Source organism: Nothobranchius furzeri, chromosome 5 (assembly GCF_043380555.1).
Source record: "Nothobranchius furzeri strain GRZ-AD chromosome 5, NfurGRZ-RIMD1, whole genome shotgun sequence".
NCBI classification, from domain to species: Eukaryota; Metazoa; Chordata; class Actinopteri; order Cyprinodontiformes; family Nothobranchiidae; genus Nothobranchius; species Nothobranchius furzeri.
The window spans coordinates 36335756-36363341 of NC_091745.1; the positions used below are offsets into that span (position 1 = coordinate 36335756).

At 45.3% G+C, this 27586-nt stretch overlaps 1 protein-coding gene across 2 annotated transcripts; it reads right to left on the minus strand.

Annotated features, from left to right (window-relative positions):
• Window positions 1–629: 629 nt before the first annotated feature.
• On the minus strand, window positions 630–27362 carry LOC107378679 (rap guanine nucleotide exchange factor 5). Of its 2 annotated transcripts, none has more exons than XM_070551639.1 (18): window positions 26965–27362; window positions 18017–18147; window positions 17259–17359; window positions 11897–11975; window positions 11589–11734; window positions 11418–11514; window positions 9548–9578; window positions 8742–8820; window positions 8314–8463; window positions 7917–8014; window positions 5653–5775; window positions 5368–5543; window positions 5148–5238; window positions 5010–5060; window positions 4743–4830; window positions 4597–4661; window positions 4450–4504; window positions 630–976 (listed from the first exon to the last, which is right to left on the minus strand). In XM_070551639.1, exons 1-18 carry the CDS (start codon window positions 27142–27144, stop codon window positions 858–860), a joined length of 1860 nt encoding a protein of 619 aa, XP_070407740.1. In that variant the 5' UTR covers window positions 27145–27362; the 3' UTR covers window positions 630–857. The 2 variants fall into 2 exon arrangements, with proteins under 2 accessions (XP_070407740.1, XP_070407738.1); XM_070551637.1 differs by having other exon boundaries at window positions 5368–5546.
• Window positions 27363–27586: the final 224 nt, after the last annotated feature.

Below are 27586 nucleotides of genomic sequence, written 5' to 3' on the forward strand. Positions count from 1 at the left end.
ATCTGATTGTCTAGAAGTTTCTTTTGTGGAAGTTTTAAAAACCATGAGCAGTTCCTGTTTTCATTACTGGATTTATTTGTCTGCAGCTATTACGCTCACACTGAAACACAGTAAACCACACACGCTGCCGGCTCCTGACTCGTGTTCAGAGCCCCATCTAAAATGCTGCATCTGTAAAGATTAATTGTTAACCAGAAAGAGGTGTGTGTGTGTGTGTGTGTGTGTGTGTGTGTGTGTGTGTGTGTGTGTGTGTGTGTGTGTAAGTAATACTCTTTGGCTAAATCTAATAAAACTACTGCTGCGGCCATTTGAACAGTGTCTATGTTAGAAGACCCTCCATGAAACCCGTCTACACCTCTCGATGTACCCAGGTTCAGCATCAGTGCTCCAGGAGGACTGTGCCAGCTGTAATCTGAGGCAGGGTGTTCATTCCCCACAAAGGGAAGCTGTTCGCTGCAGATCAGCTCCATCACAGCAAACCTCTGCCCTCTGCAGGACAGAAGCCAGACAGCAGCATCAGCTTCTAGTTCGGCTGGATTGATAAACTAGAAGCTCGAGCCTTCTGCTGTTGTTGTGGTTGAACGTTCTGGCTCTGCAGGGCTGCTGTTGGATGGCTGTGATCAGTCACGATTGAGGATCTATGCAAACACTTTCTGAAGCTTTCCTAAAATGTGCTTGTTTATGTTACTACAGCGACAGCGTTGTGATTCAGGGGCCCCATCCTGTGTTCAGCCAGGATCGGGTTCCTTTCCTGTGATTGCTGTCTGAGTCCTGAGCGATAACGAGACGAGACGAGACGGTGATGGGTTGATCCTTGGCAATTTGACAGAGGGAAGAACAGAAGAAACAGCTTTTGTCTAAGCGCGAGGCTCCGTTCTGTGTGACAGCTCAAACAGAGTCTGCTGATTGTCAATGACATGAAGGTTATCGACGTAGGCTCGAACTTCTGAGCTGCTTTTCTGGGTGATTCCGTTTCCTGAAACAAAAGCAAAAGATCCAGATGTTAAACTCTGGCACACATTTAACCCTAACCCTGTTGCCCAAGACAGTTTCCACTTTCTACTCTGTAACACGAGGAAAGTAGGAAATAAATAGGTTCAGATAAATGATGATGCATCATTAAGTTATTAAAGGTTCATAGTGTGTGTGTGTGTGTGTGTGTGTGTGTGTACTTGTCTTTATGTGTTTAAGTGGACAAATTTTAACTTTAACCTGTAACGTGTGGACAGTTCCAATGCTCGTCGTCTTCCTCCGCTTCGCGGGGGCAGCATCCCAACTAGGGAGCTCCAGACCGTCCTCTCCCCGGCCTTCTCCACCAGCTCCTCCGGCAGGACCCCAAGGCGTTCCCGGAGCAGATTGGAGATGTAACCTCTCCAACGTGTCCTGGGTCGACCCGGGGGCCTCCTGCCAGCAGGACATGCCCGAAACACCTCCCCAGGGAGGCGTCCAGGAGGCATCCAGACCAGATGCCCAAACAACCTCAACTGACTCCTTTTGATCCGGAGGAGCAGCGGTTCTACTCCGAGTCCCTCCAGAATGTCAGAGCTCCTCACCCTATCTCTAAGGCTGAGCCCGGCCACCCTACGGAGGAAACTCATTTGGGCCGCTTGTATCCGCGATCTTGTTCTTTCGGTCATTACCCAAAGCTCATGACCATAGGTGAGGATTGGGACGTAGATCGACCGGTAAATCGAGAGCCTGGCTTTCTGACTCAGCTCCCTCTTCACCACGACAGATCGGCTCAGCGTCCGCATCACTGCAGACGCCGAACCAATCCGCCTGTCGATCTCCCGATCCCTCCTACCCTCACTCGTGAACAAGACCCCGAGATACTTGAACTCCTCCACTTGAGTTAGGACCTCTCCCCCGACCCGGAGGTGGCAAGCCACCCTTTTCCGGTCGAGAACCATGGTCTCAGATTTGGAGGTGCTGATCCTCATCCCAGCCGCTTCACATTCGGCCGTGAACCTACCCAGCAAGAGCTGAAGGTCAGAGCTGGATGAAGCTAGGAGGACCACATCATCCGCATAAAGCAGAGACGAGATTCTCCTGCCACCAAACTCGACACACTCCACACCACGGCTGCGCCTATTCTGTCCATAAAGGTAATGAACAAAATGCTAAACTTGTTTTTAGAGATATGATGAGGAGTTAAATCTGAGACCATGGTCTTGACTCGGAAAAGGGTAGAATGCCTTCTCCGGGTCAGGGATGAGGTCCTGCCTCAAGTGGAGGAGTTTAAGTATCTCGAGGTCTTGTTCATGAGTGAGGAAAAACTGGAGCGTGAGATCGACAAGCGGGTTGGTGCTGCATCTGCAGCGATGCGGGCGTTGTACCGATCTGCCATGGTAAAAAGAGAGCTGAGCCAGAAGGCGAAGCTCTTGATTTACCGGTAGATCTACGTTCCCACCCTCACCTATGGTCACGAGCTTTGGGTAGTGACCGAAAGAACGAGATTGCAGCCAACATGAGTTTTCTTTAGGGTGGCTGGGCTCTCCTTTTGAGATAGGGTGAGAAGCTCTGTCATGAGGGAGGGGCTCGGAGTAGAATTGCTGCTCCTCCCCGTCGAGAGGAGCCAGTTTAGGTGGCTCGAGCTTAGTTGGGATGCCTCCTGAACGCCTCTCTGGTGAGGTTTTCTGGGTACGTCCAACTGGGAGGAGACCTAAAGGAAGACCCAGGAAACGCTGGTGGGACTATGTCTCTCACCTGGCCAGGGAACGCTTTGGGATTCCCCTGGAGGAGCTGGCCCAGGTGGCTGGGGAGAGGGAAGTCTGGGCCTCTTGGCTTAGGCTGCTGCTTCGCAACCTGACTCCAGATAAGCAGAGGAAATTGATGGAGTGAATTATCTTTTAGTTTTAGTTAGGGTTAGGCATAGTGGAGTCACTAAAATGAATGGAAGTCAATGGAGGTCCACACAAACAAGAAAGAGTGAGTGAGTGAGTGAGTGAGTGAGTGAGTGAGTGAGTGAGTGTGTGTGTGTGTGTGTGTGTGTGTGTGTGTGTGTGTGTGTGTGTGTGTGTGTGTGTGTGTGTGTGTGTGTGTGTGTGTGTACATACCTGTGCGGTCAAAATCATGATCATACAGCATATTTAGATTGAAATAAAAACTAAAATAAAAATTATAAAAAAGAATGGAAAAAAATATGTAAAAATAAAGAAAATAAATAAGACACACGGGGTAGGTGGTAGATGAAACAGCTGGAACTAATTAAGGTCAGTGCGCGCGTCGCTCCACATCTCAGAACGTCACCGCGCATTTCCTGCCTGAAATGTTTTATGTAGGACATGTCAGGAGGGAAAACTGTTTGTGAAAGTTCCTAGAGGAAGCACCAACGTGGTGATCCTCCGGAGCGGTAAATGACACTCATCTAAAGACTGGAAAGGCAGCCGGTAAGACGCAGATTTGTAACGCGTGTGTGCGTGCCGATCAGCTGATGTGTGATTGTTGAGCGCAGCTCGGAGCTGACGCTGTGGACACCGGTGCGCATCATAAATGTTTGTGTCGGGTGTTTAGAAATCAGTGTGATGTTTGATTGCTCATTATTTAATGTTGTTATGTAAGAGTGAAACAAATAACTGAAGTGATGAATTTAAGTGAGTTTGGGTCCGAATGAATTAATGATATATCCGAATGAATTAATGATATATATTTTTTTTCGTGCTAACATTTATAAATGAATATCACGTTGAAATCACACATTTTATGAATGGCAGTTTATAATGAAATGTTACACAATTTACACTGTTTCTTAGCACACACACTGTTTTTTTGTTTAAGGTTTTTCACCTGCTCGTAGGCTTTGCCTTGCTTCGTGCTTCGTCATCCCTTATTTCCATCTTGGATAATATGAAATGGAAGTGGAATAAAGGAAAATGAAAAGTGAAGCCATGAAGTCCTGAGTGGAATCCTGCGTATATTTCTCCAGTAGATGATCCCTGTTAAGTGGGGATTGTGTCACCTAACAGAGGAACTTAACAATACCACATACTGAGGAACATTTTGACCATTTTCTCTACAAAGTGAGGACATTTTTTTGGTCCTCACTTTTTTTTAGAAGCACACCAGAAGCTTACTGTACCAGTTAGAGGTCTGGTGTGAATTAAGTTTTAGTTAAGGTTAGGGTTAGGAATAGATCAGCATTGGTTCTGGTTAGGGTTGTGTGTGTGTGTGTGTGTGTGTGTGTGTGTGTGTGTGTGTGTGTGTGTGTGTGTGTGTGTGTGTGTGTGTGTGTGTGTGTGTGTGTGTGTGTGTGTGTGTGTGTGATATTTAAATACAACAGAATCTGTACTTCCCTCTAAGTTGAAAACAACCATGGAACCTTTTTTGCTGATTTCAGCTAATTAAAGCTTGATGGTCAGGGAGATTTTTCTTTTTTCGTTCAGAAATCTCACACAGAACTATTTTGTGATAAACAGCATTAGAGCAGTCAGGGGATGTCCAAATACTGACCCACGGGATCTGCCTGACACTGCCGGATGAGCCGCGCCATGTCTGCTATCATGTGCTGGAGGTGAGAGAGATGGAGACAGAGTAAATGAGTGTTGTTTGACGCCTCCTCATGCGTCTACTCAAAATCAACAAGTGAAAAAAACTCACCAGCTTCTCAAAATTAACCAGGTTATCGTGAAACGTCCTGTTGCCTTCGTGGATGAATGTGATGTCTACAACAGGCACAAGTCATAGTTTAGTTCACCCGATGTTTCAGTGTTGGATAAATGAAGCTGCGGAAGTAGTGATCACACCTTTCAGCAGCAAAGGGAGAAAGGGAATCTTTGGCGCCTTCATCTTCTTGAAGGAGTCCCTGTAGGCCTTGTGGTTCAGTGAAGGATCCTGGGAAGAAATGTCCAGAATGAGTGTGATCCTCCTGAGATGGAGGAGTGTGTCTGTGCATGCAAGCTTTGCTACCAGTCAGTTAGAGGTTAATGATCAGATGGACCCTTGACGTTTGTGTAGGTGTTTAAATTCCCTGTTGCAGGAACACAAACGAGTTTCAGTGATGCTGCTCTTACCGTGACTGTCTCCAGCTCTGAAAACAGCCTTTTAAACTTTCCAGGAATTTTCTGCAGGAAAAGTCAGATACTTGCTGAAGTAAAAGGGACATGACAGGAAATTAATTCTTGCAAGGAAAAACCAAAAACATGTCCAACCTCCCACGTCTGACTGAGGCGGCTGACAGCTGCAGCGTTCAGGCCCATAATGATGGCGAAGAAGCTGTTGAGGTTCTTCTGTGCTTTGCAGCTGCAAGAGATGATTGGAGAAGATGCATTTTACAGTTTTGCCACTAGAGGGAGCAGCATCCTCATGCAAAATCAGCCCATGAGCTCCACCACTGTGATGTGAGAGTGGGAGGAAAATGAAGCTACTGACTGAGCAGCTATCTTGATGAACTTCTTGATGAGCTGGACCCTTTTGCAGAGCGTTGAGCACAGCAGCACCTCGGTCATCACCCACAGCTGCACCTCGTTGCAGCGCTGCAGCAGCAGCTCCAGTGCAGTGTTCTGGTTGCTGCAAACATGACGGGTGAAGGTGAAGTACACCAGCTCCTGCTGCAAAATCAAACCGCACACAGCCGAAGTCAGAGGGAGCACAACGTTCTTGTGTAGCGATTACAGAGGTGTGTGTTTGTGCTCAAGGGTTCAAAATAACTCGGACCTCATGCATCGAGGTAAATATGGTCCAGTCGAAGCTGGTGAGGGCAACAGCCACATCCCAGGTGTTTAAACTCAGCAGGTGAGCTGTCCTCTGCTCCAGCTCTGAGTTGTCTGTAAACAGGTTCTGCTCAAAGGAGAAACAAACAAATCTGGCTCGTTGTTGTTGTTTGTATATTGTTTGTATAAACTTTTCAATTTGGAGATCATGATCCAAAAGCAGATGTATAGATTCCCACACAATACACGGTCATTGGCCACTTTATTGGGTACACCTGTCCAACTGCTCATTAACACAAATAACTGATCAGCCAATCACATGGTGGCTACTGCATTTAGGCATGCTGACATAGTCGAGATGATCCGCTGCAGTTGACACCGAGCTTCAGAACGAGGAAGAAAGGTGATTTATGTGACTTTGAACGTGGCGTTGTTGTTGACGGGCTGGTCTGAGCATTTCGCCTCTCATCCCCACCAGTGTATGAATGTATGTGTGAATGGATGAATGATACACTGTAGTGTAAAGCACTTTGGAGTTCTTACTCTGAGAGGTGCTATACAAGTGCGGGTCATTTATCATTTATCATTTCAGAAGCTGCTGATCTTCTGGGATTGTCACGCACAACCATCTCTAGGTTACAGAGAACGGTCTGAAAAAGGGAAACATCCAGTGAGCGGCAGTTCTGTGGGTGAAAGTGCCTTGTTGATGCCAGAGGTCAGAGAAGAATGGCCAGACTGGTTTGAGCTGATAGAAAGGCAACAGTAACTCAAATAACCACTCGTTACAACTAAGGTTTGCAGAAGAGCACATGTGAAAGCACAACACATCTAACCTTGAGCAGACGGGCTACAGCAGCAGAAGACCACACCCGGTGCCACTCCTGTCAGCTAAGAACAGGAAACTGAGGCCACAATTCACACAGGCTCACCAAACTGGACAATATGAAATTGGAAAAATGTTGCCTGGCCTGATGAGTCTTGATTTCTGCTGCGACATTTGGATGTTAGGTCAGAATTTGGCATCAACAACATGAAAGCATGGATCCATCCTGCCTTGTATCAACTGTTCAGGCTGCTGCTGGTGGTGTAATGGTGTGGGGGACATCTTCTTGGCACACTTTGAGCCCCTTAGTACTAATTGATCATCTTTGTAACGCCTACCTGAGTATTGTTGCTGACCATGTCCATCCCTTTATGACCACGGTGTACTCATCTTCTGATGGCTACTTCCAGCAGGAAAGTGCACCGTGTCATAAAGCTCAAATCATCTCAGACTGGCTTCTTCACCATGGGCCCAATCTCAATACTCGCACTTCCACCCCTGCGCCCTTCAATTGCGCGATCCCGACCAGGGGTGCGAGTGCGTAGAGTGCCCCGATTCTCAAGTGCGGAAGTTGATCATGCCCCTTTTGTACCTTGATTCGCACTCGATGGGCCATCGACAGGCCATGGCAGTGTTCACTGTGCTCAAATGGCCTCCACAGTCACCACATCTCAGTCCAATAGAGCAGCTTTGGGATCCGGTAGAACGGGAGATTCACATCATGGATGTGAAGATGTAAAATCTGCAGCAACTGCTGATGCTATCATGTGAATATGGACCAAAATCTCTTGAGGAATGTTTCCAGTACCTTGTGGAGTCTACTCCACGAAGGATTAAGTTCTGAAGGTAAAAGGGGATCCAACCCGGTACTAGCAAGGTGTACCCAATAAAGTGGCCAGTGTGTACATATTTATAGGATACTTTTGATAAGCTTTGCAACTCACTCAAGAAAAACGTCTTCATCTAATTCAAATCTCATTGAATGGCTCAGAAGGTATTTTTTACTGAAAGACGCCAGAGTCAAGTTGGCTGAATAATTTACAGAGTGTGACACAAAAATAGGTTTAAAAAAGTCGTAGTCAAAGCAACCTGGCCGATACGTGTGTCATTCATCTTAGTCTGTGGTCCAAATGCCTGTCCTGCAGCTGTGGCATGTCCCATTCATCAGTTCATTCTGTTTCTACATCTTGATGATGTGCATGTCTCACTTTGTCTTTTGAGATCCTTTGGGTCATTTTTTTAATATTGTTTTTTCCTCTAGCAAAAACAAACAAACTGAATGAGTCATGTTGTTACTTCTGTAACCATTTCTTCTCATACACATCTAGATCAGGATCATTCAACTTTGGCAGGTTTTCTGTATGTTTGTGTCTTTATAAGTTTCTAGACATGCTCCAGGTAACCCTGCCCAGTTATTTACATGTGAAGCTAATGAAGCATCCTACCAGGACTTCACCAAGGTCCCTCCTGCAGACGTGGAGCCTCCCTACAGAGCGTAGCGACGAGGAGAAGACTCTGTCCTGAGGCTGCAGGAGGAGTCTACCTGCAGATGGGAAAACATCACCAACAGCAGAAAACCTGTCAGGTGAGCCGCTATGGGACATCAGACCGCTCGGCTCCAATAACAGATCTGAACTGACACTTTCCCTCCGAACTCAGAAACATTTAGGTCTGTTGGGTCTGACCTCAACAATTGAATGAAATAGAATTTATTTTAAAACTGGGGTGTGTTTTCTAGAAGGTCACTTTGTTTGTGGACGTGTAAGCGCTGTAGGTCGAGTTACCGTAGGGACGTTAGGCAGCATGAACCTGCTGTGTCAGATAATTTAGAAAGATTTTTACCTCCTGGAAACGTAATGGCCACAAGCATCAGCTCTGCCTGAGGAACGCCTATCCTCTCGGCCACCGCTTGGAGCAGCTCCTGAGCTGCTGCCCCCCCGCTGACCTTCACGCTCAGGTACGAGTCCACGGTGACGTACACTCGACACAGAACTGTCAGGGAAAGAAAAGTTGGTTTTTACTGGTGTTTGTGGTAAGTTGGTGAAATGCACTGCAGTAGACCCACAAAGCCTCATTCATTTCTCTAGCTTTGACGTTAACAGCTGGTCTCATATTTTCTCAGGTCACTCGGTGAATCAGGAACCTGCCTTCCCAAAAATCTGATTCAATCCCTGGAAAAAGCCCACCTATTGTTCTTCAGCCCACACCTCACGCCTCCTTTATTTGGAAATAACGCACGCCGGGAGGAAGCGCCGTGTCGTGTGACGTACCCTCCTTGGCCCTCCTCTGCGGGCTTCTGGACCTCAGCCTGCTCTCCTTTAAACTCAGCTGGTGGAAAAGGGTTTTGCTCTAAAAAAGGAAAATTTGTGAATTAAAGTCACATTTTCATCAGAGAACAATGACTTTGGCGGGAAGTGACCTCGGCTAACAGAGGTTTCACAAATTAAACAGTGTCATGAAACTAAGTTACACAACAAGCATTATTATTAAAGGTGCATTATGTAAGAATATAGCGAGAATGTTACAGTGAGAAAATCCCCAAAGAGTCTAATGTCAGTTTTTCTCGGGGGGGGTGGGGTGGGGGTGGGGGGTCTCCTGAGAGCTAATACTGCAGCGCCGACAACTGTAACGTGATGACATCCAGCCGAAAGCTCCAGTTGCTTAAAGTGGTTGCAGTGACCAACTTTTACCACCGGATGTCATTTTTACTTCATTTCTACATAATGCACCTTTAAACTGTTTATTAAAGAACTGTTCTGAATGCAGATGAAAGACTTCATTCCCTATAAATAATATTTATCAACAAAAGCAATCAGTGTGTTGATTACCTAATTATAATTGTACTGAGCTTTGTTCAGCAAACATAAAGATCTCATACAGCTGAGTCTCAAACACACACATGACCTTTCATCTGGGGGAAATGGTTCAATTAAAAGGCTATTGGCAAAAATCTGGTAAATAATGGCCTGTTAGTTGCATAGTAGGGTTATTCAGTGTATGTAATTCCTTTTGTTCAATTGATAATCAGGTAATTATTCATTTTTGTAATCCTGTATGAAAAGATCTTCTGGCTTACGTTTCTGTGAGGCGACTCGTCGTCCGCTGCACTGGAAAAGAGAAATGGAACGGTGAGGTACACCACAAGCTTTCATGCACAGAAAGATTAAATGATCACATTTTAACCTCCAGCTCACTCTGTAACCAGTGGAACAGGAATGTATTTACACTAAACACACCCTCCTGCTTAATTCAGTCCAATATGGCAGCTCAGCATCAATGAGCCTTGGTGCTGAGTAGATTTGAGACATTCCAGGGTGATCCCTTCATTTAACCGCTCCATTCCTGTTGGTGTGTCCGTGATGCATGTTCTGTTATCATCTCTCAGCTTTTACTGGGCTCTGCAGCACAATAGACGTGTTGGCACAAAGCCCGCCCTGAGGGATCCCATCTCAGAGGCCAGCAGCAGCCTCCCACTAATGAAAAGCCCGATTCCTTCTGTCACGTCCAATCAGCCCGTGTCATCTAACGCGCTCCAACAAGAGTGGAATCACAGCGGATTTAGAAATGAGCTCAGAGAGCCATAACCTCACCCTAAAACAAACAGAGATGTGTTCTCCTCTGAGCTCCCAGGAATGTATGATTGGAGGTTGGATGTGCAGAAAGAGGCCAGGCGGGAGCCGACAGGAGGCTTCGCTCTATGAAGAAATTACACCTTTTCACTCAGAAGCAGAGCAGCAGCCTTGTCCTCCTCTGAGATGGGTTGATTGTGAAAAGCTCATAAATACAGCAGCGTGCCGGTCAACGACACCCCCCCCCCCCCCCCCCCCCCCCCCCCGGTTGGTGCCCACCCCTGCATGTAGACATCAGAGAGGGAGATGCTGACATCAGCTGCAGACCCAGTCGGAATAATCCCTGCAGTTTTTAAGTGTGTGTGTGTGTGTGTGTGTGGGGGGGGGGGGGGGGGGGGGGGGGGGGTCAACATGGTAGCCTATTGTGGTGACACGCCCCTTTATCCTAAACCTAAACAGTACTGGGACAACGTAACAAAACTTGCTCTAATTTGTTTTCATTTTGAGTTATTTTTGCTCAGGTTAAGAACATGTGTACACACACACACACACACACACACACACACACACACACACACACACACACACACACACACACACACACACAAACAATTGTATTGTATTTTATTCTACCTAACATTGTACTACAGGTATGAAATATTGAAGGTATACTGGGATTAATGAAGCTGGGACTAATGGAGCTGGCGATCCCTTGTACCGGACTGACAACAGATGATGTGAGGACTCAATCACAGGAAAAGGAGCTAGAATCAGAATATAATCTGTCTGCTCTGAGGTTTTGTTAATGATGGCTGTGATTTTCGGACTAGATAAAATAAATCAATTAAGGATAAAAATGGGGAAAAATCACTTATTGTTCATTCCTTTTAAAAAGTGACCAGTGCACAGAGACTCGGCACCTCTGGCTAGACTTGTTCATGCTTTTGCACCACATCCTGGCTCCACAGCCAAGGGAAGTTTCTGCGTGCTCCCTGCTCCCCATTTATGGAATTTCCTTTTCTGGTGTGATGTGATAAACGCTTCTGACAGCTTGTCATTATTGCTCTAAATTCCTGCATTTCGTGTAAATCCAAGGCAAAGAGCTCAGTGATCTTGGTGTTTTTGGGCTAAACACCCCAGAGCACAGCAATTACTTTTCATTTCATGAGTGAATTCATTGATGAAACTTTTTTTAAAAGATGCCCGCAGAGCAGAAGTCTTTCTTTGTACGTAGACGTTTTTGTCTGGACTCCAGTGGCCTTCGTTCCTACTGGATGTTGCACACACTCAAACATCGTTTAAGTGAACGGTGCATTTTGAATTTCCTTGCACATGTTTACTGGAAGAAGAAACAAAGCAGTGACGTGGTTTTCTTACTGTCTGCGATGCAGCTGGTAGAGTTTCTGCAGCTCCTGCACCTCCTTCTCCAGGGTCGGGTGCTCATATAGATCTTCGTACACGCATCGATACAACGCCCTGGAAACAAACGATTTCAGCCATTTCACCTCTTGCACAGGTTCCCCCTCTCTCCACACACGCTGTTTCCTACCTTCAGGAAAACTTTGACGTTCTCGTCCTCTCGCAGGAAGTCTCTACAGAGAGACGTCCACTGCGACACCAGGTGCAGAACTTTCTGTTTCCTTCCCAGAGCTTCCTGTGCACCGTCCTTGCCTCTGTGTCGCTTGGTGCAGTAGGTGAGGTTTTGCTAAGGATTACATGTTGGTTTGAAAAAAAGCATGATTGAAAATCAGCGTCGAGTTAGGCAGATGTTCTTCAAGCATCTCTCTCCAACTGCACAGTCCCTGAAGTGTAATCACGGGTGAACTGTTCCACAAAAGACCCCTGCTGAAGGATATTGTCCAAGAAGAGCTTGGCATAAGTCGCTGGTGGACATGAACACTGGGTAGGTTAGCAGGAAGTCATCCAGAAGTGTTTCTGCAAAAACAGACACATCATTTATTATGGATGGAACTTGTTGTTGCTCAAAGTTCAGCTTTAAAAATCTAAAATGATGAATGGAAAGAAAATCCATCAGAGGATCTGAATGAAGTGCTACAGTTCAGTTGATCATCTGCATCATCTTTCAGCTAAAAGCTAAGACGATCACCTTACTGCAACGAGTTCTCCGTTTTGGGCGTTAAACTATGGAACGGCCTTCATAATCTTTGTGATCTTTCAAAACTAAAAAAGTCACCATCAGTTAAACAACTTAGTGACTCATTACAAATGTCATTCATCAAAATAACACAAAACCATCCATTCAGTCAGTCAGATAGTCATTAACATTCATTCATGACATTTGAGAGGATTTCCAGAAACTGGCTGCTTGGAGGCAATCCATGAGGCAGCGGTAACAGATATTAGAGAGGAGAGAAGACTTTCATTTGGCACAGCCTCATTAAAGCTGCAGGACGCTGAAGGGCAGGAACAGCTGCGTGATTCATTTCTGGTGATCTTCACCTCAACAGCAGGGCTGTTTTCATGATTCATGTGGCCTACGTTCCTTATGTTCCACAAGCAGGAGAGCTCGTTCTTTACTGTCGAGCATCGCTTTAGGAGGAAAATCTCAGACGAACACACAATAGGTGAGACGTCTTCATGGCACACGACTGTTTTTGGTCGATCTATGAATAAAGATGCGGGACTTTTCAGATTCATTTTTCTCAGATGAGTTCAAACACACCTTTCCTCCCTGATCTCACACTGACTTACATGAGATACAGGGGACACCATCATTTTGTCTGCGTAGCTGTGAGGTTACCAAGGATATATGTGTACAGTTACGTTTATAAAATCCCAAACACACACCCAATGGTATCACAGCTCTGTAAGAGTTCCTGTATGTCTCTGTCTGCCTACAGATGGCTTTGGGAGGTCCTGGCTTGACACAGGCAAGGAGGTTGGGCAAAACATTTTACTTTGCAGGTCGGTGTCGCGACGCTCTGTTGTAGCCTCAGCAGGTCTAACATTGGTCTGAACAGTTTAAAGTTGGACCAATCACAGTGCTCCATGTTTGTGGGGAGATGTTGGACGGCCTTGGCACCAAAGCTGCAAAAGGGAAAAACTACAAAGATGATGACGCACAGGAAGGGCGATCATTACAAACGGCTTTGGCATCAACTTTAAACAATTTAGACTTTTTGATTAATACATCTTCTTCTTCTTCTTCTTCTTCTTCTTCTTTGGCCCAATCTCAACACTCGCACTGGCACCCTTGCGCCCTTCATTTGCACGTTTCCAGCCAGGAGTGCGAGTGCGTAGGGTGTCCCGATTCTCAAGTGCAGGAGTTGGCCACGCCCCCATTGCACCCTTAATCTGCACTTCACCCAAGTCCGCAGCGATGCGGACCTCGGGCAAAGGTGTTACCCACAAGCCATTGCTGCAGGAGAAAAGGCTCAAGTTCCTTTTCTGAACATCTGTATTTTCTAATGACATTTGTTAACTTTAGGATGATTAGTTGATGCTCTAAAACTTTTAGACAAAGTAGCAATGAATGTAAATTTATTTCAAATAACTTGTTTGGTTGTTAGTTTAAAAGTTGTTAATAAAGGTTTTTGAGAAAAGTATCACAGCGACCAGCCTCCTGGAATGCGTTGTGATCGATGACGTAATGCTCCCCGTCTCAATTCGGCAGTTATTTGCAGACGTGTGTACTTCGCACTCGAACCCTATACTGCACACTTTCTCCTAGTGCACTTAGCTGAAGACCGCAGGGTGAGTATTGGGGTTGGGCCTTCTTCTTCTTCTTCCTGTGTGTGTGTCACGTGCTGCTCCCTAGCCCTGGTTGCCTCTCGTCTCCCCTTGTTAGCGTTTAATTAGTTGCACGGTTGCACCTGCCTCTTGTTAACCTGATCACCTGCTCCCAGTGAACCCTGTCGGTCCTGTGTCTGCTGTTGGTTCGCTGCTGTCCTTGTCTCATGTCTCCTCATGTCGACATGTTTCTGTTCCTGTTCTGTCTGCACTCCCAAGTCCCTGTAATAAATGGATTTAAGTATGTTGCTGCCTCTCACTCACCTGCATATGGGTCCCAAACCAACAAACACCATGACAGTATGGTGGACTGCCCCATTGACTTTTTACAGTAGCGATGAAAACGTAGATATGCCCCACAACCGAGCTCTGTCTATTGGTTGTGGCCAAACTACACACACACACACACACACACACACACACATATATATATGTGTATATATATATATATATATACATATATATATATATATATGTATATATATATATATATATATATATATATATATATATATATGTATACACATATATATGTATACATATATATATATACATATGTATACATATATATATATATATGTATATATATATATATATATGTATACACATATATATGTATACATATATATATATACATATGTATACATATATATATATATATGTGTATATATATATATACATATATATATATATATATATATGTATACACATATATATGTATACATATATATATATATACATATGTATACATATATATATATATATATATATATGTGTATATATATATATATACATATATATATATATATATATATATATATATATATATATATATATGTATACACATATATATGTATACATATATATATATATATACATATGTATACATATATATATATATATGTGTGTATATATATATATACATATATATATATATATATATATATATATATGTATACACATATATATGTATACATATATATATATATACATATGTATACATATATATCCATGTTTATTCAATAATTATTTCTTTAAACGTTGTGAATCAAATAAATTTTGATAAAAGACCACAAATAAAATGCTGCATAAATAACAGATTCCAAACTCGATGTAATTAAATGTAAAAACAATCTAATAAAGTCAGATCTGTAACGTTTTACTAACTCAGCCCCTGTGCATGCCTGCCATATTCCCAGAATTATAACTTCCTCTCTTTCATTTCACAGCAGCTTCCCCGGGCCTTTGTGTGCGTTCTGGTCCAGCAGACTCCCAGACATCATTATGTTAATCCGTTCAGAGCAGCTGTGGATACATCACTCCCTGATTAGGAGGAGGCCACTTGCTTCTACACAGGCAGCATAAATACAAGAACACACCTTGAACACGGCGGCAGTGAGCTGCACAGCCGTACACGTCCTCTCGCTGCTTCTCTCCCAGTTATCTAAACTAGAACACTTTCTCATGAGTTAGAGCTTCACTGCTCCCACCGGGTGCACATTTTGCAAGCAATCAAAGCTTAGAAAACCAAAGTAAATATTTAATTTCATCACCAATGCTGCATTCGCTTTTCTTTTTAAAGCAACGGAGAAGCTGGAGGTAAATAAAATACGCTGAAATCCGAACCCCTGCATGAACGAGCCTCAGTAACACCCCTTTCTTTCTGTGGATCAAACATTTTACTGATGTGCTATCTAATCACAGATGGGTTAGGTTTATCCTGAACCCGTTTGGCTTCCTCTTTGGAGAAATTGCTGAGTTGATGCAGCTGCCTCCCTTCTCAGCGTACTGTGAAATCAGTCAAACTGCCAGTCCTCTAGCAACGATCAATGCAGCGTTTCACATGCGGGCATTTCTGTGTCGCCCGTACCCATGATCATCACTGTCCCAGCATTCTCAGGGCTTAATCATTTATTCACCCTCTAGATTACAAATACCCATCATAATCTCTTGATGTGGTGCTTTAGTGAATTAGCTCGTCATTAGGAACCAACGTTACGTTACATGTTTTTCAGAGTTGGCAGTGTGCACTGGGATCTGTGCAGAGCAAGAATCAATAGTTGTACTAAAGACTGGATGAGGGAAGCGACTGCATCGCAGACACATGAGGAATCCACACAGCTGGGCTTCACACTCAGTGTTTTGCCACTAGCATGCCGTTGGTGCTTTGAGAAGAAGGGCCATCTCCGGCAGGAAGACACAAAGTTCCTCGGCATGTGTAATGATGTTCGCTGATGAAATCAAGTGTTACCATAATGAGGGGAAAACATATTCCCAGTTTGATGTGAAATGTGTACAAGCGTTAGTAATCTGCTGCAGAAACCTGTCATCTGTGGGGGGTCTGGAAACACCAACAGGAGACGGGTTTGTGTTTGGAGTGTTTATGGGGGCAGTAGAGACTCACATGGCTGCACAAAAGGATGTCTGTTTAATATCTCACCTGTTGCTTCAGCAAGGAGAAACCAGACTGACAAGCTAACAGCTAGTCAGTGCAGCCATTAAAACATTTAAAGTGAGCCTTTAGATTCCTGTCAGCTTTGTATTGCTGCTGTTGACACGACCACACTTGGGTTGTTCACAGGTGTTCACTACAGCGGCACCTGTGGTGCTTCCAGGTGGGATGTTGTAGTCTTTGTGCCAGAGAACTGTGTACGGTTTATGAAATGGCATCAGCACGAACAACTGTGACACTTTTGAGACTGAACAACAGCAGTCCAGTATAATTCAAATTAAACTACATTTAAACCCAAAAGCAATCATGTGCATGCTTGAACCATCCCTCTTAATGCAGCAATGCAGACTGATGCATGCCAGACTCATTGACTGGGGAGGACTCCCACTCTTACAATGAAAGAAAGATGTTCACCACAGCTTTGTTTTCACTGGTTTACACATAGAAACGTTTGGTTTAGCACGTGTAGAAAACACCGCTGTCTACTGGATCTACGAATGCACAGCCATGAAGGAGAATTAGGATCAGTTATATTCACTTCCCCTACAGAGTCAACGAGGATGTGTGTGTGGTTAGCCTGCCACCATCCTGATGAGATGTGATCTATAATCACTCCAAGAAAAAAAAATCTGCTCTTTTTTAATCCTCTTCGTGTTTTTCCCTTACTTCTGCTCCTGGTCTGACTGAGTAACAACTCATCATCTCCTACTGAAACTCCTCTCCAGCTCCAGCAGCAGAGGGTCTCTCGGCCCTGGCAACAGCGGCACATGATCATGTACCTGCTGGGATGAGAGGAAATGTGGTGATTTGTTGTTGCTGTAGGGCTGGAGTGTGTCGCTCTTTGCTGGAGGCTTGCAGGACAGGCTGAAACTTTGGATCCTTACTAGCACAGGACTAACTCACTGATATTACCCACAAGGGGTTGGTGTCCTAAATCATTATTTAGGGGTGAAGTCAAAGAGGAGGTGAAGACAGAGCAAATTAAGGTTTAAGAGTAGGAGAAAGGGGCTGCTGACCTGATTCTTTCCCCTGCGTTGTCCCGCGGTCATCCTCCAGGGTCAAGCCATTCAGCAAGTGCTCCAGAATCTTCTCGGGGGTCCCTGACACCACCACGTACCTGTCAGACACAACAGAGTCAGCAGAAGAGTCTCCTCCGATAGAGGACAGAGAGCGGCTGCTGCTCCACTCCTCCTCTCCCTCCGTTCCCTCATCATCTATGTAGCGAAAGTAGGGGACGTCAAAGGTGGGCACCGTCACCGGCTCAACCCGGCTGGCGCTGTCGCTGCTGCTCTCCTCCTCCTCGTCCTCCTCATCCTCCTCCTGTTCCACCAAGGCAGCATGCAGCAGCACCCTGCCCTCTTCCTGATGCACACTCAGGGGCTGTGGATGAGAGCCCGTCCTCGAGGAGTGCATGACAGCTCTACAGATCCATCCTATCCACCTTCAACTCCTACCAACAGTATCCCACTGCTGTCTGTCGTCCAGGAGCTCAGTGAAAGGTCCTGATGTGTTCCAGAAAAACCATCTAAAAAGGCTCCTCAGTTTCACTCTCTGTGTGTAAGGTAGTCATTTCTGTTTTGGGAGCTGCCACGTAGGGGAGGCCTGAGTGAGTGTGTGATCGATAGAGACGGGAAGAAAATGATGAGAGGAGGAGAGCTAGGAGAGAGAGAGAGAGAGAGAGAGAGAGAGAGAGAGAGAGAGAGAGAGAGAGAGAGAGAGAGACTGAGGGAGGGGAATCCAGAAAGGGAGGGGAGGAGGGGGAGAGAAGGCTTACCTCCTGTTCTTTGCCTCGTCCCTCCCTCCTCCCCTCACAGATGCAGTGAGCTCTGACGACACTCTCTGGAACACGAGCACATCATGGCCCCTCTCTCTCACACACAGACGCACTGCCTCGTCACTCTGTGGCTGGAGAGGAAAAGTCGGGGGTGGGGGGGGGGAGACATCATGTCATCAAAGGAGATTCCTCAGTGTTTTTCCTCCCATTCACACAAATCACCACCTATTTCCATCACAATACCCTGTCAGTGATGAAAGGCAGTATCCATATATGATATTTAGTCCTTATCGCAGGAGCCCAGTCAGGGATTTACATAAATGAGTCACATACTTAAATTGCTGATTTATGCACAGAACCAATTAAATTATGGGTGCTGTCTGGGGGAACAAGAGGGGATCTCTTTCAAGCTGCCAAATGATGATCCTGTGCATGTTAACAATGGCTTGTAGTCCACGTTAAAGCCCCAGAGATTATAGATTCATCTCTCATGTCCTCTCAGTAGCACCAAAACATGTCTGAGAGGAGGCATGAAAGACCAAACGTGGGGTTGCACCTCTTAAACGGCCGGTGCAACTTGCAATTACTCCAAAAGTTTTTTTTTAAATCCACTCGCTGCACAATCTTGATTTATTAACACACACACACACACACACACACACATGCACACGTGCACACACACACACACACACACACACACACACACACATGCACACGTGCACACACACACGCGCGCGCGCGCGCACACACACACACACATACAAAAATGACACAACAGAAGAAGCGTTTTCCCTTGCCTTTGATGGCTTCTATAGAATTCAGATGCAAACTTGTCCAGATTTCCTAAAAATGACTGCACTAACTAATGTGGAAGTAAAATATAGAAGAATATTTCTTGGGAATGCTTGGTCTGATGTTTCTGCCTTATTTTCTGCAGGACTTTCAACATCGTCTGCAAAATCAAATGTTCTGAGTTTATTTTGTGTTAATCTCCTGTCAGAAGGAGCTTCAGCCCCTGACAGAACTTCCAAAATGTCCCAGGCAAGGCAGCAGACATTGAGTCTGAATGAGCATGTTACAGTCCTCCATTGTGGAGGTGGCCAATCATACCATACCATACCATACCATACCATACCATACCATACCATACCATACCATATTTATTCATAAAGCACCATTTCAAAATAGCATGGCAGCTAACCAAAGTGCTGTACATAAAAAAGCCAAATGCTTGACCAAGAAACACAATAAGAACAGGCAAAATACATAAGAACAAAACATAAATAGTCGGAGATAAAAATTCCTACTAAAAACAATAAAATAGGAGAACAGTTAACAGCACTATAAAAATAAAATTATGTGACGGAAAATAAAACATTTGAAATGGCACAAATAAAACGAAATAAAATACCAGATGGTGCGAGGTGCCAAAAGTGTGCCACTAAATCATAAAAATGGAATTAAAAACTCAAATCCGGTGCTAGACTGTCATGAAAAGTGTCACGGAGGGAAGGCAATGCTAAAGAATTGCGTTTTCAGGGCCGACTTGAAAGTGCTAACGGAGAGAGCCAGACGCACACGGAGGGGCAGAGAGTTCCAGAGTTTTGGGGCTGCATAAGAGAAGGCACGCTCCCCCCGTGATTTGTACCGAGCCTTCGGAACAACAAGCAGCAGATGATCTGTTGACCGAAGGGCATGGGTGGAAACATATGGGGTCAGCAGGTCCGTCAGATAGGATGGGGATGGGCAGTACAAAGCCTTGTAAACATATAACAGGACCTTGAAGTTAATCCTAAATTTGACTGGGAGCCAGTGTAAATCTGCGAGGATGGGTGTGATGTGCATGCGTCTGTCGGTGTTGGTTAAAAATCTGGCTGCGGCATTTTGAACCTTCTGCAGTTTGCTTAAGGCTGAAGCATTAATCCCAATCAGGACAGAATTTGCGTAATCCAGACGTGAAGGAAAAGGAAAAGCATGAATGACTGACTCAAGATCCGGGGCGTATGAGGATTGACTTAAGACGAGTGATGCGGCAGAGTTGGAAAAAGCAGGACTTGACAGTAGCGTTGACTTGTGAAGACATTGAAAGGTCAGAGTCCAGTTTCACACCTAGGCTAGTGGCCCATGATCTGAGATTGAGTGGGAGAGTTGAGGCATCTAAAGCGCCATTCATGTTAGTGGGGATAAAAAGTATGGCATCTGATTTGTTGTCATTTAACCGTAGGCAGTTTTGAGAAAGCCAGGATCTGACCTGGGAGAGGCATTCTGACATTATAGAAAATGAGTGCTGTTGATTGATTTGAAGGTAGATCTGGCAATCATCTGCATAAGAGTGGTAGTTAACCCCGAGACTTGCTAAAATCTTACCAAGTGGTAGTATGTAAATTGAAAAGAGGAGAGGACCCAGGATGGAGCTCTGTGGTACTCCCCATGGAAGTGGGACATTGGGAGAAGAGCAGTCTCCAACATGAACACTAAAACACCGACCATTAAGGTACGACTTAAACCATTCGAGGGCAGTACCGGTCACACCCACCCAAAATTCAAGTCTGTGAAGTAGGATGGTGAGGTCTACAGTGTCGAATGCTGCAGTCAGGTTGAGTAAAGCCGGGCGTACACTGTGCGACTTTTTCACTCGCAGCGTTCAGCTTCAGCTCAAACTGTACGACTTCCTCGCAGAGCAGATCTCACGAGTCATGTGCTCACACTGCACGACCCAGTTCTCGCATGCGACCTGACTGCTCACACTGTACGTCTGGTAGCAACACGTCGGCCCTAAAAATGTGCTAAAAATAGCAGTTTTTACTCAACACGTCAGACTTTTTTGTCTTGCCTGTTGTTCTTCGGGAGTGCTGCAGGAGGACACACAGGGATTTATGGGGGTTGGATGAGGAAAACGAAATAAAGAAAGTGAATCTGTGTTTTGTGATCAGTTTAATTTGACATGAACACGACAAACACACTTTCTTGACAATCTTTGTGAGTAAAAAACGTGTAGAAACAAAAACGAGCAGCGTGTGTTATTAGGGAAATAGCGAGCGACCGGCCGGCGTTGATGCAGGATTGCGCGCGCATGCGCCGTGAGCGGTTCTGATACTTTTTGGATCGTAGCTGCTCGCAGCTGCTCGCAGCTGCTCGCAGCGCCGCTTCAACAGTACGATACCCTCATGAGGGACGAGCGAAATATTAAACACACCAGAAGTCCCTGCGACCTCACGACTGCTGATCGGCGGCTGGTCACGTGGTGTTAATCGCCTCTCATAACCCCCTGTACACTACACGACCGCTCGGCGCAAAACTCGCCCCGATGTCGTGGCTTCTCGCACGACTGGAAAATCGGCTCAAAAAAGTGAAAAAGTCGCACAGTGTACGCCCGGCTTAAGAGTAACAGCACATGAGAGCCAGAGTCAGTCAGAATCAAGATGTCATTGAGTACCCTAATGTGTACAGACTCTGTGCTGTAATTACGTCTAAAACCTGATTGGAATGGGTCAAGAATCCCATTGTCATCTAGGTGAGAACTGAGCTGCGTGAGAGCCAGTTTCTCAACTACTTTTGAGATGAATGGAAGTTTTGAGATTGGGCGATAATTGGCACAGTCAGACTGGTCAAGGCCTGGTTTCTTCAAAAGCGGCTGAACAACTGCATTTTTAAAAGCAGCTGGAAACACACCAGAGGAGAAGCTGGAATTGACAATATCCAAAACAGCAGGGGCCACCACTGGAAGGACATTGTGCAGCAGTCTTGGAGGAAGGCTGTCCTCTGGAGAGCCTGAGGGCTTCATAGCCAAGATTAGATCAACCAGGGAAGAGAGTGTCACATGAGCAAAGCAAGAGAATGAGGGTGGACAGTGAGGTTCCACTGAGTAAGCCTGAGTAAGAGAAACCAGATCTAATACCCTGGATTTTATGCAGGAAAAAGTTTTGAAACTCATTGCAAAGAGCCCCTGTAGAGGGAGAAGAGTTGGGAGATTCTCTAAGTGATAGTACAGAGGTGAGGACACTGTACAGTTTCTTCTGGTCATTTTTATGCCTAGTGATTATTTTTGCAAAATATCTGTTTCTAGCTGTGCGGACAGCTTTATGATAGCAGGTCAAAGAATCCTTGAATAATTGGTAGGAGTTTTTCAGCTTGTTCTTCCGCCACCGGCGTTCGGCGTCTTAGGGCACGAGTCATTGAGCCAAGGGTCTGCCACAGTTGTTTTATGCCTGGATTTTAGAGGAGCGACTGCATTTAAAACAGCTGAGCAGGTAGAGTTGAAAGAGGTCAGCAGCTCCTCAACTCCTACACAGGTGGAATCAGGTTGGGAAGTGGATAGAGTCACAGCTAGGCTAGATGCTAATAGACTGGTGGTGAAAGGGGAAATTATTCTTGTAAGGTGTTGATTATGTTTCCTAGTGGATGGAGGTGTCAAGCCACAGATATTAAAAATAATAGGAGAATGATCAGAGAAACATGCAGAGTCAACATTCAGATCAGAGATACAGATCCCAAATGACAAAACCAAGTCTAAAATGTGCGATCCTGAATGGGTGGGTGAGTGGACCTGTTGCTGGAGATCAAAACAATCTAAAATTTCTAAAAAGCCACCAACAAGAGGTTTGTCAGGGCAGCAAACATGTATATTAAAATCACCAAGAATAATCCTGCGGTCATATTTTGGAAGAAAGTCTGTTAAAAGATCAGAAAATTCAGATAAAAAGTTTGAATTGTACTTAGGTGGGTGATAGCAGAGAATAAACAGCAGCGGAGGACTAAAGTCCACCTCAAAAGCCATAAACTCAAAGCTGGTTGGAGTCACTGGTATAGTAAGTTTTTTAGGATGGAAAGAGGATCTGAACATGGTTAGTAATCCACCACCACCACCAGTGAGCCTGGGCTCATTCAGAACCTGACAGTCCGAAGAACAGAGCTCTGACAGAGCAGCTGACTCACCAGGAAGAACCCAGGTCTCGTTCATGCAGAATAATGTCACCTCATGCTGGAAAAAATAATCCCTTAAAATGAGGGTTTTATTCCCAATTGACCGGGCGTTTAGGAGAGCTACCCTGAAGATCGGTGGAAGACCCGAATCAGCTGACCGGGGTGACTGGGCCGCTTGGGCCACCGTAGGATAGCAAAGGTTAGCTTGGTTGATGCCCCGGTGCATCCACGAGATGGTGGTTGAGGCATTCCGGCGACCGGATTCCCCAGAGAATCTTCGACAGAGCGATGGAATGCGGAAGGTCCGATGATCTCCATGCATCAACTCTGGTGACAGGTGAGGTTTATATCCCATGCACGAACGGCCGGAGGAGGCTCTGAGCCGCACTTTGGAACCCCCGCATTTGCCATGTCTACGGCGTTTCCTTGGTAGCCATGCCGGGCGGGGAGAGCGAAGCAGCAGAGCTGGGACCGCCGTAAACAGCGGGGCGAAGGACCGTCTTAGATCCGAACAGCGGTGATAGGTAAATCCAAGTTTATGCCGAAATTCAAGAAGGGTGAGGTGATCATAGTGAAAATTTGAGCTACTATGCACCAAAGAGCAACACAGGAAAATAAAAAGCAAAAACAACAATCGGGAGAGCAGACAGCAGGCCGTGGACGGCACCTTCTTGTTTTCACACACACACACACACACACACACACACCCTTTGTCAGAGCTATGGTCACAGGGTTGTCAGTGCCTGTCAACCCCCGAACCCGCTGGTGGACACCAACGGGTAGGGATGCCATCAAGCTTCCTATCGGGTGTTTTTGGCCTGTGGGAGTCCAGAGGCAGCTGATGAGTACCGGCAGTCCAAGCGGAATGCGGCTCGGAGGCTAAAACCCGGGCATGGGAGGAGTTTGGTGAGACCAGGGAGCAAGACTTCCACACAGCTTTGAGGAGATTCTGGTCCACCATCCGGCGCCTCAGGAGGGGAAAGCAGTGCGCCGCCAACACTGTTTGTAGTGGGGACGGCAAGCTGCTGACCTCGACATGGGACATTGTGGATCAGTGGGCGGAGTACACTGTGGAGAGTACTTCGGCCCCCACGACCCAACCCCGGAAAAGCAGACAATAATGAAGCAGGTTACCACAAAGTGGGGGCTTGTCCGGGAGTCCGGGAAGCCCTGCAACCTAACATCTGCCTACTGACCCAGTATCACTTTTTCAGGTCGTCAATGATACCTTTCTTGGGAACTTTAATACTGAAATATAAATTTTGGGCAAGTTTTTATTGAAAAGGTAAAAAAGAAAGTTTTCTCATTTAAAACTTGAAGTTCATATTTTGGATTATATTTTGGACCCAAACAATACTATGGTTTCCAAAACTTGAGGATTTTTCACAATAGAGCACACAGATCAGATACTGGTGTGAAGCACTGGTCTCCCACTGCTTAGCATCAATTGTAATGTTTATTATTTGTTAAAATAACTTGACATGAGAACCGAGTTTTTCTTTTTAGCATGCCGTTTTGGCTCCTTTTATTTTTCCAAAGGACGTGACCTCCCTCCTCCGGTGCCCTTCACAATAAAAGTCTAACTCACCCTAATACATTACATCAGTCATCTCTCATTATGCTGACAGCCAGGGCCTGAAAGGCCAGAAGCAGTGGTGGTCTGCTTCCACCATAATTGTGTTTTCTGGAGACAAATGTGGTGGAGGTTTTTTAGAAGTCTTGTCTTCTGAAGTGAGCACATAAAGTATTGTGCCTGCACCAATGTTTCTAACAAAAAATGATGTATTCTAACGTTTTCTGGTTTAAACAGATCAAATGAACTTGTTCGTGCTGATCCTACAATAGATTGTGCACACGAGCAGAAAAAAAGGTTCTGAGATGAAGGTCGTAGAGATGGAGGAAAGCTTGGAAATTCTTTCCCGGCAGAGACGACGTGTGATATTCACATTACCCAGTAAAGCCAGGGTGTCTGAGAGAATGGCTGTCACCCTGTCCTCACGATGACTTATAAATCCAGCCTCAGCTTTTTGGGGTAATGCAGTGTTTGTGGTTATAATACAGAAAACAAACAACAAGGCCTATTGAGTCAGGAATGAGACGGGGCACCAAGCCCAACAGCTCCCTCACAAACCTTAAGGAGCTCCCATCATGACTATGGGGTCAAACCAAGAGTACAATTTAGGGTTCTGCGTAAATCCAAGCCTCACCAAAACTGTAGTGTCTCTCTTTGGGTTATTTTGGCTGGAGAGACACTTTCTGCTCACATGCTGGACTTGCACAAATGGTATTGGCCACTAGACCACTCTTACAGGATGTCAGTCCTGATGGACTGCAGATAGTGTGACCTCCACAGAACTGCATGAAGGCACTGACTACTAAAGTGTTTGTACATCAGATTTCTTTTCTTGAGTTTTGTTGAGCTTCATCGTCTCCCGTTATGAACAACATAACGTCAAATGCACAAACCTCATACAGCACTTTCTCATGAATGGTGGGAGTTCTGCTGGTCTTTATTCACCGTGGACAGAGGACAGGAAGCAGGCACTGATGGAGCGAATCAAAACTTACAAGTTCAATTCCAAATGTCTATGAAGTTGGATCTTGGATCTGGGAAGGACTTCACACACATATTACCGTTTGCAGGTCAAAGTGCTTACCTTTAGTTTTTGTGATAAAACATAGAAAATGCAACAACTTCTTATGACTTTAATAAGACATTAGAAGTAGAAGTGTTGTGGCCAAAACCAAATCTTAAACACTCAAAACAAGTTTTACTGTGACGTCTTAAATATACGTTAATTTCAATAAACATTTTTAAATATCAAAGCAGCTTTCTGTTCCTGTAAGGAGATTGCAGAACACTTGTGATCTCTGCACTAAACGCCATCAAACACACAGACTAATGTGTGGTAAGCATGTGTCTTTAAGCCAGTTGGGATGGTTTCTAAGCACTTTCATGATGAGTGACCTAAAATATCAGCTTGTCGTTCAGCCTGGAGTCACTTTACAGCAAGAAGCACAAGATTATCTCATATCGCTCAACAAATGTTACCAACAAGGTCAAGTAATCCGACCAAAACCATCCACCAGTCAACTCATCAGATTATCTCTGGGATGCATACGTGTGTGTGTGTGTGTGTGTGTGTGTGTGTGTGTGTGTGTGTGTGCGCGTGCGTGCGTGCGTGCGTGTGTGTGTGTGTGTGCGTGCGTGCGTGCGTGTGTGTGTGTGTGTGTGTGTGTGTGTGTGAGTGTGTGCGTGCGTGCGTGCGTGTGTGTGTGTGTGTGTGTGTGTGTGTGTGTAGCACCAGCACACTCATGAATCGTATATTGGAATAAAACAGAAGTAGAACTGACTTTTGCTAACGTGTAATGGGCGGTGGGCTAGGGTTAGGGTTGACATTGAGCTTTGTTAGGGGGAAAAGGTCAGCGATCTGACGCATGGGAACCCGCCCTGAGAACACAATGTTCTGCCACCACGGCCCAACAAGCAACGTCAACTCTTCCTGCAATTGTTTAATAGTTCAGCAAGTGAATACAGCTGGCAGGAAGGGAGAAGCTGAGCCCACCGTGTTAGCCAATCACATGGCTCCTAGAATGCTAGCTGCTGAGTGATGTAATGTTTAAAAAATAAACAGGCTGGTGAGGAGTGTGTGCTCTTAGATTTCCCAGCCTTTAATCTGAAGACACCGCCACAAATAAACAAAGTGCATTTTCTTAATAATTCTGCTGATGGCAAACACGTTAGGGTCAGCTGTTTCCTAACTATGGGTTAGGGTTAGGGTTACTGCTACCTTGTACAGATGCATCCCTTTTATAGCAGACTAAAAACTATTTTGTTAGTTTAAAAAAAAAAAGATTTGGTCTCATCTGCTGGATGGATCTACTGAGAACACAGCAAAATAATGGAAACATTATCGAGCATATGGCATAAAACTAAATAAACTACAAACAAAGGCACATGGCAGCAAAAATATCAATTAAAATGGCATAAACCAGAGTGTTGGGTTCTCTTTTGGGTTTCTCACCTCACTTGTCACCTCTGGTCCCTTGCCATGATTTTGCAGGAAGCGACAGCCATCCTTTGCTAGTTTCTGGACCATTTCGAGTCTGGACAGTTCCTCCTTGTCATGCAGGATGCATTTGTTGCCCTGCTGCAGAGCAGGGGACATGGAGAACATGTACTTGAGACCACAGTCCCATGACATGGCCAGCTCCTGACTCACTGGCTTTCTAACAAATAAAAGAGCTCCTAAACAGCACGGCTCATACAGAAACGATCAGAGAATGGGAGCAGCTCCAAAATCAGTGTATGTGTACCATACACTTTCTATGGAGATTGAAATCCTGGCGAGTTTTCTGTCTCTGCTGCAGAAGTAAATCCTTGTTTTCATCTGCCTTGGTTGGCTAAACTTCAGGCAGTTGTGCTGTTCTACAAGTGGAGGACAGAGTCGCTTTTCGTCCTTCTTTTACCTTCCACCGTGAGGGGAGGGGACGGAGTTAGAAGGACCGTGAGTTGAGGAAACATCTGGTGGGCCAGACAGTCCCAAAGAGGAAGTTTGGAAATCTACTGACAGGAGGAGAGAGTCAAGATCAGGACTGGGCTGGGCAACAAAAGGTCAGCCTTTTTTAGGGTAGAGCTGTACACAT